The 13,302-nt window shown below is 49.3% G+C and overlaps 1 protein-coding gene across 1 annotated transcript in view; it reads right to left on the bottom strand.

Annotated features, from left to right (window-relative positions):
* PRPF19 (pre-mRNA processing factor 19) overlaps positions 1–10,317 on the bottom strand; it is a 37,496-nt gene extending 27,179 nt beyond the window's left edge. Inside the window, exon 1 of the mRNA XM_085651466.1 lies at positions 10,063–10,317. Coding sequence (XP_085507592.1) covers positions 10,063–10,081 — 19 coding nt within the window. The 5' untranslated portion in view covers positions 10,082–10,317. The remainder of the gene's footprint in view (positions 1–10,062) is intronic.
* Between the last annotated feature and the right edge of the window lie 2,985 nt (positions 10,318–13,302).

Raw genomic sequence — 13,302 nt, 5'->3', positions numbered from 1 at the left:
GGGGTGGCATGGTGTGCAAAAGAATGATGGATTTAACCCAGATCTCTTGACTGGGGGTGATTGTTTTGATTTGTTCTGCATTCCGTCCATCAATTGTGTGTCTTTTGCTTTGGATAGTTTTCCTCCATTAACGGAGGAAAGAGTTATGAGACTGTTGGAAACCATCAAATCGGGTTCCCCACAGATCCATGCCTGACTTTTGTATTGCAAATGGTTCCTGATACACTTGCTGCCCATCTTGTTTTACTCTTAAATAATGTGCTTCGCTCAGGGCAATTTCCAGCAGCATGGAAAAAAGCATTGGTGCAACCTATTTTAAAACTGCCTTTCCAAGACCCTGCTGAGGTCAAGAATTATCGGCCCATATCTTGTCTGCTGCTACCCACAAAGATCTTGGAAAAGGCAATAAATTAAGACCTGATGGCGTTTTCGGAGACCAATGATCTTCTGGATCAATCTCAACACTGTTTCAGGCCACAGTACTGCATAGAATTATGCTTTGGTTATTGCGGAGATCTGCATGCAGGTGGACAAGGGAAGGAGGGCTGCTCTAATCCTACTGGACCGCTCAGGCGCCTTTGATATGGTTAATCGTCATGTGTTAGTCAACTGGCGGAAGACAGTGGGAATAAATGGTGCAGACCTAACCCTACTCTCTTCTTTTCTACCACACAGAAAGTAAACTGATGTTCGGAGGGCACACCTGCAATCCGCTTTCTCTTCCTTATGGGGTGCCTCAAGGATAGTCATTATCCCCAACATATTTTAACATCTATGTCACCCCCTTGGCAAGACTTATTCAATCTCATTGTTTCACTGCCATATCCTACGCTGATGATATGCATAGTTGTGTCAATTACATGTGATGTAAATAATGTGGCCAGACAATGTAAAAACTGTCTAGCGCACATCGCTAGCTGAATGCACGAGAACTATTTAAAGTTAGACACTGAGAAAATGGAAGTGATACTTTTTTGAAACTGCTGATTCTGGTCCATGCCCAGCCCCAGTCTGTAAAGTGAAAAATCTCCTGGTCGTGTTTGACAACCAGCTGTTTCTCTGAACAAATCAACTACATTATATCCTCATGCTTTTATCTTTTGATGATACTAAAAAAGATTTGTCCATTCATTCTATTTGATATGCAGAAAACGGTAATAGTTGCTTTGATTTTATCCAAGATAGACTATTGCAATGCTCTCCATTTAGGAATAGACAAATGACTTCAACCAAAGCTTCAGTCTCTGCTCTGCAGAACGCAGCAACTGGTCTATTCAAATTCCCAAAATTTGACTCCAGATCAAGCAGCATCAGGGACCTCCATCGGTTGCCCGGTCAAGACGGGGTTAAATTCAAGGCATTGTGCAGAAAACACCGCATGGACCGGACCCAGGGCTTCCAGAAAATCTTTGCTTGGTATGTTCCTCAACGTATTCTAAGATCTTATAATGCTCGGTTGGTGGTAATCCCTACGGTGAGGATGTCCAAGTAGGGTGGCAAAAGTATCTCCTACTTGGCGGGTAAACTATGGAATTCCTTGCCTTTCTCCCTCAGGTCTCAATCGAACAGGTTCTGTTTTAGAAAATCACTGAAGACCTGGTTCTTTGTCCCAAGGGCCAAGTCTTTTTATTTCCCTGATCGGCCAAGGCATTGTTTAGCACTTAAGACACTTCGACGTGCGCTCTTAAGAAATACCTAACTTACGTAAAATGTAACAACCCTGTACAGTGACCTACAGCCGAGTCATGCTTTGGAATATCACACACGTACATAATAGACAAAGTATTTGCAAATTACAGCTGCCGTCTAAAAAGCAGCACAGAGGAGACAAAGGAGAACTCGTGGGAAAAAAATTACAAACTGTAAATATTTTTTCTCCAATTTGGCTGCCAGATGCAATGTTTTTAGAAAGACTAAGTTCAGTAAAACCACACAACGTAATTTAAAGTAACACTGAAACGAAGTGGTAACTGTTTCAAAGCGATAGGGATTACAGTTAAACATATCAAATGTTCTAGCACTCGCAATTAAAGGCACCCCACAAAGGCAACAATGTACTTTTAAGAAGGCTAGCCACCAAGGCACAGCATCCAGAAGGGACAGTGCAAGAGCGCAAACTACAGATTAAAAACTCTAGAAGCACGAAAAAGAGGAATGATTCAATGTGGTAGTGGATACAGGGAGGCTTAAGACTTGCCTAGCTGTATGCGTCATGAATCTGAATTAAAAGAAGAATACCAAATATTTTGCATGGTCAACAAAGGTAGGTATAACAGCATATTTGAGTGAGGAGAGAAGACATGCTTAGGCAACAGGTAAACACTCCGTTTTAGCACTATTGATTTTACACACAGCTTTCACCCATACCTCAATGAATGAGCGCTGCTGTACAGCTGATCAACAACCGTCCAGGACAAAATTTGCAAATGCCGTACAGTACTGATGAATGGAAACCCTGCAGCTGACACCAGTCCTCTCCCCTTGAAGGGATCAATTTACAGATTGGAATACTGTGATGTCGCACTAAACATGGGGCATCCCCAAACAACACGGATAAGGGAAGGGGTTTTGGAAATCACAAATGAGGGGTTCCTCAGCAGAAGCTGCGAGGGGAAATTATGCACAGTTCAACAAGAGATAGGCCAGCCTAGGCAGTTCTTGTTCTGAAGATATAAGAAAACGTCAGAGATCAAATGTGTCCTTTCAAAAGTGGGCAGTAAAGTCAATACCTTGTGCCAGAAGATGTGTGGCTGCCGATACGAGAATCTGACAACTACAGTTATCTCTCCTTAAAGAGATAACGCAGCCAAGAAATGTTTCTGAGTTCCAGGAGTTGAAGCCTCCACATTTATTCCCTCTTCAAAAATAGACAATGAGGAGAATAAAATCTCTCTCCTGAAAAGATACAAAAGCAATCAATTCAATTCTATTACGAGCACCCTGCCAAGAAGAAAAAAAAAAAAACCTAGACAGGAAGCTTAAACTTTCTTAGCTACATGTGTCAAAAATTATGAGATGCCAACAGGAGACGGGGTGAAGAAATTGTCATGCACCAATAGGGTGCATCAATTTAACAGTTCTTGCAAGAAATGTTCAAATCAAACCACCACTCGCTGGAGAAAATTAAGTGAAACACTATATTTTTAAATTATATGCGACCTTACCAGTTTATTCAAAAATTCGAGTACGGATATCTTAACCACAAGAAGTTGAGTGCTGTCCTGGCAACCAGTCCACCCACAGTGGGACTGGTTGCAGGACAGCACTCAACTTCAGGAGGTGCAAGTGTGGTGCCACCAAACCAGCTTCTGACAAAGGTAGTACAGTACTATTCAGCAAATCTTTCTACCAGCGGAAGCATAACGCTGCCATTCCGAGGTGTTTGCAAACAGGACACCGGGCCAGCCTATTGTCCCACAAGCAGGATATGATAGGAGCATAACCAGGGCTACTGAGATGATGAAAACTGGGTGGCCAAATTATCTGGCAGTAATGAGAAATCATGCAAATTGGGTGGCGTAACGGCACGTTTTGTAGCAGTATTATTTCGATATTTTGTCACAAATGAAGATTGGCTGGATTTTTTAAAATTAATTTTCAACTCCATTTAAGCTAGAAACATTTTTGTTGAAAGCTGTGCATTGTAGCAGATGATGGATTATGGGGCAAGTGATGTAAATGTACAATCACGCAAAAAGAAAGTGCACCAGCAGCCCTGCATTATTAAATTGACTGTTGTCATCTTCCATTCTCCCAGAGAACAGAGATGAGCATGGGAAAGATAGGTTTTCCCACAGGAGATTGACGTGTTTTTATTCCCCATTGTTTATAGGAGTGCTAGAAATCTGAAATCTTCCCTTGAAACGAGTGCATTTGTTTAGTATACGCAATACAACCAGGAGTTTGGCTAGGCAGGTTTAATGGGGCCTAGATAACTGTGCTCTTGAGGTAATGAAGACAGTAGCCATCGCCCACCCTGAAGGGGCATCAAGTAGGGCATATTGCCCCGGTAACTTACCGGTAATCTTCATTACTCCGAGTCCTAGTCTTCCTTGCCACTGTATTCACATATGAGCCTCCGGCTCCACACAGAACTCCAAGTAAAATTAAAAGAGCAGCGCTCTAGTCTCCCCTCCCTCCTCCAATATGGCCCCCAGTGGCTTCAGCCAATACCATAAAGGGATACATACCAACCATCTCGACCTGATAAAAAAGCCGCAGACATGAAGCCACCACCAGGGCCGGGAGGGAAGGGAAACTATACTGTGGCGAGGAAGACTAGGACTCGGAGTAATGAAGATTACCGGTAAGTAACCGGGGCATTACCTCCTCGTCCCGTCTTCCTCGCCACAGTATTCACATATGAGCCGATACCAAAGCAATCAGCTTCATGTAAGGAAAAGACCACACCAAAAGTGCAGTGAAAAACAAAATTTAATATACAGAGGTACAGCTATCAAAGACAACCTCTTAAGGCATCCCGCAGTCAGAACAGAAGATGCAAATGAAACAGAACCCCCACCCCCAACCTGGAGGCAGTAATGGGACATGAATGTATGAGGCGAAGACCAAGTAGCAGCCCGGCAAACATCCTCCATGGACACCCCTTTGAAGAAGGCCTAAGACACAGCAACAGAGCGGGTGGAACGCCCCTGAACAGGAAGGGAGGGAACCTCAGAAACCGAAGCATACGCCAACAAAATGGCCTCCTTAATCCAGCGACTGATCGTCGAGAGGGAGGGTTTCAGTCCCTGACGCGACAAACCATAATTGACAAACAAGTTATCCACTTTGCAAAATGAAGACGTGCGCGATAAATAGATCAATAAAGCACGACGAACATCCAAGAGGTGCAACAGGGATTCCTCATCCGAGGAAGGATCAGGACAAAGACATGGAAGCACCACCTCAGAAGACCTGTGAAAATAAGAATCCACTTTCGGAATGAACGTAGGATGAGGGCGCAACACCACCCGGTCCGACAAAACCAACAAAAAAGGAGCAGAACGAAGGAAGGCACCCAACTCACCCATACGTCTGGCAGAAGCAATCGCCACAAGAAACACCACCTTGAGTGTTAAAAACTTCAACCCCACCGTCTCCAAAGGCTCGAAAGGAGCCAACTGCAAGGAGCGCAATACCAAAGGCAGGTCCCAAGGTGGAGGACACATGATAGGACGGGGGCGTTGGAAAGAGAGAGATTTAAAAAGTCTAGCAACCAATGGCGAAACAGAAATTAAAGGGAGGACATGGAACGCCTGAATCGCAGCCCACTGAGCCCGAAGAGTCGAAATGGCCAAGCCCAGCACAAATCCATCATTCAAAAAATCCAAAATGCGAGCCGGGTCCAAAGAAGCCACCGACAGATCGCGACACAGACACCAAGAAACAAAATTATCCCAGTGCTTCGCATAGGATTTAAGAGTAGAAGGTCTCCTGGACTGCTGAATGACCCCAGCCACAGCCAATGAACAGCCAGTACGCATCAATGAATCCCTTCTCAAGAGCCAGGCCCGCAGACCCAAGGAACGGAACACAGGCAGAGGAAGAAGAGGACCCATCAGAGGATAAGGAAGGAATGGCAAGGCCCACCCCGGAGACACAGCCAATTCCAATAGCAGGGGATACCAAGGTTGACGCATCCAACCAGGAGCAATCAGTAGCACAAACGACCCCTCCCTCTTGATCTTCTGCAAGACCGCCGGAATCAGGGGAACAGGGGGAAAGGCATACAAGAGACCCGTCGGCCAAGGGAACGACAGGGCATCCACCCTCCATGCATCCCGGCAAGGCATAATCGTGCAAAAGCAACGGATCTTGAAATTGTCCTGGGAAGCAAAGAGGTCGACAATAGGGTAACCAAACATCCGCCGCAACCTCCTGAACATCACATGTGTCAGGGGCAAAGAACCCATGGAAGGAAACACCCAGCTCAGACAATCCGCCACAGTGTTCTCCGCGCCAGGTAGATAAATGGCAGATGGGCGGAGATGCATCTGGAGTCCCTAACAACAAATCCGACGGCTGAGGCAACTGAGGGAGCGAACCTTGCACCCCCCTTGATGGTTCACATACGACATCACAACCTGATTGTCCGTTCGGACCTGTACATGGTGACCCTGAACAAGATCCGAGAAAGCCAACCAACCCAGAAGTACGGCCTTCAGCTCCTTGTAGTTGGAGGAACATGACAACACCGACTGAGGCCAAACCCCCCCCGAGTCGTCAAATCCTCCAGAGTAGCACCCCACCCCAGCAGGCTGGCATCGGTAGTGACCACGCGGGTGGGAACAATCAGAAAGGGGCGGCCCCTGGACAGATGACCCTCGTCCAACCACCAACCCAGGACCACCCGAACGTCTTCCGACATAGGAACCAAAACAGTCATATCTAGGGAACAGGTGTCCCAATGCGACAAAACGTGGGACACCACCGGGTACATGTGGAGTCGAGCCCACGGCACCGTCAACAATGACGCCGACATCAGACCCTGAACCCTCAACCATAGGCTCACAGGATGAGAATGCCCGACCAACAGGGCACGAACTGCAGACACCAGGGACAGAATCCTGGGAGGTGGCAGGAACACCATACACAACCGAGTCCTGAACAGAGCCCCAATGAAAGTCAATTCCTGCGCAGGAACCAGGGAGGACTTCGGTACAATTACTAGGAACCCATGATGCTTCAGGACATGGCACACTCTCTGGACATGCAACTCCGCCTTAGGAAGAGAAGAAGCAGAAATCAAAATGTCGTCCAGATAAGGAAAAACACTAATGCCCACCCCATGCAAATGTCCAATAAGAGGAGCCAGAACCTTAGTAAAGACCCTGGGAGCAGAGCAGAGCTCAAAGGGCATTACCTGGAACTGGTAATGCCGAGCCATCACGCAAAACCGGAGAAATTTCTGAGAGTCTGGATGAACAGGTATATGTAGATAAGCATCCCGCAAGTCTATTGAAGCAAGGAAGTCGCCCCGAGATATCAGAGGAAGGATCAACTGAAGGGAAACCATCTTGAACTTCTGGTGAGGGATGTAAGTATTCAACCACTTCAGGTCCATCACAGGCCGAAGATCCCCAGTGCGCTTTGACACCAGGAATAGGATGGAATACACACCCAACCCCAATTGATCGACGGGAACAGGAATCACCGCACCCTTGACCACCAGGGATTCAATGCCTCCCAAAAGCACCAATCTCCTCACAGGGTCTCTGGGACAAGGAGTGGCCCTGAAACAGTCTGGGGGAGTCTGGATAAATCCAATACGCAATCCCTCCGAAACCACCTGCAGCACCCATTTGTCCGATATAGTCTTTCTCCAAGACTCCAGGAAGAAACTGAGGCGACCCCCAACCGGACCCATACCAGGAGCGATCCAGTCATGACTTTGGTGCAGAAGTGGAGGAGGAAGAAGGACCGGAGAACCGGGATTTTCCAAAGGAAGGAGCACCCCGGCCACGCCCCCTTCCACGAAAGGGCTGACCAGCCCGACCCCTCCGAGAAGGGCCAAAAGCCCTCTGAGAACCAAAGGAACGGAAGTGACTCGCCCTCTCAGGAGCCAGGAGTTTACGGTCCTCCGCCGTTTTCTTAACCATGTCATCCAGAGGCGACCCAAAAAGTTTAACCCCAGAAAAAGCAATCTTCATCAGGAGATTTTTCTGCGCAGCATCAGCCTTCCATGAACGAAGCCACAACTGGCGTCTGGCAGCCACCGAAGATCCAGCCGCGGAAGCCGCCGCACCCAAAGAGTCAAAGGAGACATCCGAAAGCAACCGAACCTGTTGCTCCATCATAGCCAGGGTAGAAGAAACATCCTCCCCCTGGTCCAACAATTCTGACAGAGACTGAAAATCCTTAAGCAAGGATTGTATAGTGTAAGAAGCATAGGCAGCAGCCCTGATAGAAAATTTGCAGCCGCAAAGGTGCGCTTCACCGCACCATCCACTTTACGGTCAACAGGGTCAGCAGGAGAAGAATCCTCAGAAACTACAGTCCCATGAGACGCCATGCTGGCCAACAAGGAATCAACCTTCACCGAGGAAGGGAATTTCACATCAAAATCCTGCAGCGGGTACCTTTTATTCAAAAATCGCGGAAAGGAACCCTTGTCCACATCCCTCCATTCATTCTCCATGACCCTCAAGACTGAAGAGTGGAGAGGCAAAGAATCGGGTTCAGGACGTTGATATTGCGCAAATAGATCGGTCTCCAGAGGAACCACAGAAGCAGGAAATACCAAGTTCTCTCGAATGTGACCCAGCACCTCCTTCAGGTCGGCACACTGCACAAAACGACCCTTGACATCAACCTCCTCCTCATTCTCAGAATCAGCAGCCGCAGCGCCATCAACCTTAGCCCGCTTCGCAGGAGGAACAGGCACCTGACCCTGCATAGCAGCAGCCACAGCAGAATTGATCATCTGCTGCAACACGTCCATAGAGGGGATCTGTATACCAGAACCAGAAGCCACCACCAATGGATCAGGAGCATCAACATCCTTAGAACCACACTCCATCATAGACAAACACAAATGGATGAGTGAATTAAGCACAGGCAACCAAGACAACACTCCCGGTTTAAAAAGGCCCCGTGGTTGCTGTGCAACCGAACAAGCCAGCCCCTGTCAGTCAACAAAAAACATAAATGCCGGAAGAGAAATCGAGCGCCTGCGTATAGACTGACTACGCGTGATGTTCCAGTCATCCGCATATCATAGAAGCAGAATGACGCGATCGGGAGCCTCCGGCCCCCACCACAACAACTCGGCACATCTCAGCAGGTAATGAATGCGAATGAGAGCCTCCGGCCCCCACATCAAACGCACCCGGCCGCGCTACGTCCGCTCAGCAGGACGCGCGGCCGGGAATGAAATAAACACCCGGAATGAAGCCCCAATCGATTTCAAACACAGGTTAGCAGGACTCCCAATACGAGTCTCGAACTGAAACAAAACGCCACTAAAGTCCGCTAAAGCAGGACCAGAGGCGCGAGAGTAGAAGACAGGGAAAAAAACACAAGCAATAACTCAATGAACAATGAAAACACAACCATGGTTAAACAACTACTTCCCCCAAACTTGATACCCCGGGGCAAAACGGGGTTACTCAAGCAGGACCCCCGCCCCACTCACCTGACCATCAGGCATACAGCACTCGGAGAAGTGCAGAAAAAAAGAACAGGTCGAGATGGTTGGTATGTATCCCTTTATGGGATTGGCTGAAGCCACTGGGGGCCATATTGAAGGAGGGAGGGGAGACTAGAGCGCTGCTCTTTTAATTTTACTTGGAGTTGTGTGTGGAGCCGGAGGCTCATATGTGAATACTGTGGCGAGGAAGACGGGACGAGGAGGTAATGCTTTCTTTACTCTCCGGGTGCACTAGGGAGGAGGCAGGTTGCAGTCTTACAGATAAAGAGAGGGGTCACAGTGAAGAACAAATGGGCTCTTCTCCTGAGGCCATAGTGAGTAAGAGGTGGAGCTCTGCCCACGGGGGTGGGGGGGGGGGGTCACAAGGAGTAAGAGGTGGGGGCTTGGTAAGAGATGGGGCCCTGTGCGTGTCACAGTGAGTAACAGGTGGCGCTCTGCCCCTGGGGGATCACAGTGTGTAAAAAGTGGGGGGCGGGGTCACAGTGAGTAATAGGTGGCGTTCTGGCCAATGGGGGGGGGTGGTCACAGGGAGTAACAAGTGGTGTTCTGCCCCTGGGGGGTTACGGCGAGTAAGTGGAGGGGGGCTCACAGTGAGTAAGAGGTGGGGAGATCACAGTGAGTAACAGGTGACGCTCTGCCTCCTGGGGGGGGGTCACAGTGAGTATCACGTGGGGTTCTGCCCCCGGGGGGTGGTCACAGTCAGTAAGCGGGGGCCCTGCACCCCAGGGGGGGGGGGTGTCACAGTGTTATTCCCCCACCCCACGTCTATAGGTGCAGTCCTTCCACCAGGGCTCCTCCGCATGTGCCCAGTGGCTGCCCTTAACCTGAGTCCACAGGTGTGGTGTGGACAGGCTGCGCCCCCCCCCCCTTAGTCTTTCTTCCACCTCTAGCGCAGGTCACGTGGTACTCACTGGAGCAGGTCAGAGACATGGTTCTACAGACGGCGGTTCTCTCTCAGAGGGAGACCCGCGCTGCCTCGGCTCCCCGGGCCTGGTCTGCACGCTCCTGGCGCTCGGCCGCTGTCTGCTCCCCCCTGCTCCGGTGCGCCCCTAATCCTGCAGGCCGATAAAGTGGGGGTACGTCTCCCGAACAGAGTCCCCTGGCTTGAGCAAACCACGATCTGCGTCTGCGCATGCGTCTCCGTGTCCTGCGCGCTTTCTGTTGACGTCATGAAGGAGGCGGAGTCGATGTGACGTACGGTACTGGGAAGCCGGCATCCATGTTGAGTCGGGGGCAGGAAGCGCTCGTCAGCCTTTGAAAGCCATGATGGCTTGGGGTCGCTGCACGCCTCCATCATTCATAACTCTGCTGTCGGCGCGGAGAGTAGGCCCAGGCGGGCAGATTAGTCTTGTGTTTTAAGACCTCACGTGAAGCAGTGCATGTGCTGCGTGCACTCTTCATTGTGAGAGATATTGTATATAGTACAACAAGGGGTCTGCAGCCCACCCACTGCCTAGCGTTCGGGGGCTTCATTGTTGCTCTTATTTCCTGCCTCCTAATTGGTCGGCGCGTGCTGGCTTCATTTTCTCTTCTTTTGGCTGAGTGTCATCTGTTTCGGGGGTTTTGTGTATATGTCTTGATTTCATAACCTCAAAAAGTGTATTTTAACTTCCGTTACACAGACTATAGTAGTTGTAATTTAAATCAGTTTTGTCCATCAGAACCGATATTGTGTAAATAACCCAGGTTCTGGGGAACACAGCATTTGGTAGAGTTCAGTCCTGCCAAGTATCACGCCTCATGCGTTAGACTAACGCATTTCAGTGTGGTTGTCTGTATCACCGCACTGAAATGCAAAGTCACGCATTTTTGCGTCTCCTCAGTTGTCAAAGCAGGAGCGGTTGTGTACCTTTAGTGACTGAATTCAGGCAGCGCATGGTCGCCCAGGCTGCGCGCTGGTCCCAGAGGGCTTGGGGGGGCTGGCTCGGTTTCTCGCACAGTAGCTGCTGCTACGATGTAATACTGTTCAATTTTTAACCGACACGTCTGTGCGCCGCGGCATGTGATGTCATCAGGAGTCAGTGCCCGGCCAATGAACGGCCACTAAAGAGATAGTGTGAGTTTCAGTAATCTGAGCGTGCGCACTGTGGCAGCTGAAGTTATAATACGTTTTGGCTTCCAGCGGGGCCAATCTGAATCACAGAAGCGTATGGTGCAGTTGGAGCCCAGAGCTGAGGACCCATGACCAGCCGCCCAGAATCATGATTGGCCGGGCATTTCTATTCATTGCCACCGGCCAGCTGGTGGTTCTAGTCCGAGCTGTAACGTTGCGGCAAGCCGCGCCGGCCTCACCATATTACTCCACTCGCCTTGATGCTGAGAATTAAGTGCCTCGCGGGTGCCAATGACCGTCACTAAAGTTCAGCAGAGCTGCCCCAGCAGTTCTGTGAGCGAGTGGCTGCTGGCAGCACTGTGCCTGTAGCCATGGGCGTCCGCAGGGGGGGGGGGGCAAGGAGGGGCACTTGACCCCCCCCCCCTCCCCCTGGAGCGCCCCTTCTTGCCCGTAATTAGGGGCCCTGCAGGGAGCAGAGCTGTTCCCTGCCAGAGGCCTCAACTCCTCGATGGGGCACCTCACACTCCTCCACGCAGCCCCTCCCGCCCATTGTCATTCTGTCTGTGGCTGATTATCACAAACAGAATGACAATGGCCAGTTTGAGCTGCGCGCCACAAGCACGAGTACACCAAGACCTCGGGGGCGTAACAAAGGCCCCCACGGGGGGGGGGGCAGCGCGCCTCTTGCTTTAATGTTCTCCATTGAGCACAGCCAAAGGACTGTCTCCTGCCACGTCTATAAATGCATTCATAGCACAAGACTAGAGCCAGTCCCTATCTGCAGAAAATGTGAAAATCTGTAGATGTAGTTTAAAAAAATGTCTACAAGAAATCTGCTGAAACAAAGGTGAAAATGTTGAATAATGTTTCCTAGACAAAATAGAAAAAGAAAAGCACATCGAGCTGCAGAAACTGCAATCATTTAAAGATACCTGGCAGTTTAGGAGGCAAGATAATGGAGGTGTGTTTGTGCTCTTTCTCTCCCTTATTCACAGATCTCTCTAGTGAGTCCTTATGCCACTGTCTCCATCTCGCGCAAACCTCTCCATCCTTATCTCTCTCTCTCTGAAGCGTTTCTGGGTCTCGATGCCAGGGTGTCTCCCTCCTCACTCACCTTTCCTCAAGCCTCCCTTTGACGTCTATGCCCCTGTGAGTGCACTGGCACTTGCTGCATTCGGTCGTAGGGAGGAGGAGAACGCCTTCAGTGGGTGACTTCATCGCCTTGTCTGGTGGCCCCCGTTCATAGGCTCACTCTGCAGGAGTCCACTGCCGAGACCAGCCTAAAGTTCTGCCTACCGGTTATTTCAGTCATTGAATATCACAGCCAGTATGCCAGCTTTGATTGTCGACTTTAATGCCCAGTATATGCGGAAATGTACAAAATTTGTAAAACCTGTAAAAAAAGCTTTGACATCTGTGGGAGACTGATAAATCAGTGATTTCCACAGAAAAATCTCAAATGCAAATTCGTACTTTTGCTTCACAAGGCTACCTTCAGCTAGAATTATACTATGCTGTGAATAAATAATTCGTAATCAGTGCACCATGCGACCACTGAGTGAACGGTAGAATCGGTTGCTAAGCTTGGAAACAAATCCCCATAAATGCGGTAAAGAAAATGTTCAAACACCCAAGAGATTTCCTAGTCGGTTTAGCACCTGTTCCTGTTACCTGCTTATCCGGGGTCATGAGCTCTGACCCCAGCCTCGTCAGTTCAGCCTTTCATCCTCTGAGACAAATGATGAAACACGGAGACATTATAGTGAAAAGTTCATAAAAATGTGCAACTGATTTCCAAACTGCTCCAATATCCATCTTAACACAGCTGAACTTCAATTATGAGTGACAAGGCTGAGTATGGGCGGGAGTACTGCACACATGTCCGGGGATCTTCATAAACCGAGGCACATCTGTACCACGGTGTGTGAATACAAAGCCGGGCAGAGTCTACGTTACTGTAGAAGACAGGGACATGGGAGAAGATGAACCCAGTGCGGGTCTCGTTTCTCGTGGTCTTCGTTCTTTAGCTTTAAAAAAGCTGACTTCCCTCAGTCCAAACAGGGAGAGCTCTTCTGATCCTCGCCAGCCCTGTCAGAAT

Source organism: Triturus cristatus, chromosome 4_1, assembly GCF_964204655.1.
Source record: "Triturus cristatus chromosome 4_1, aTriCri1.1, whole genome shotgun sequence".
NCBI lineage: Eukaryota > Metazoa > Chordata > Amphibia > Caudata > Salamandridae > Triturus > Triturus cristatus.
This window is presented reverse-complemented; position numbering and strand designations above follow the sequence as displayed.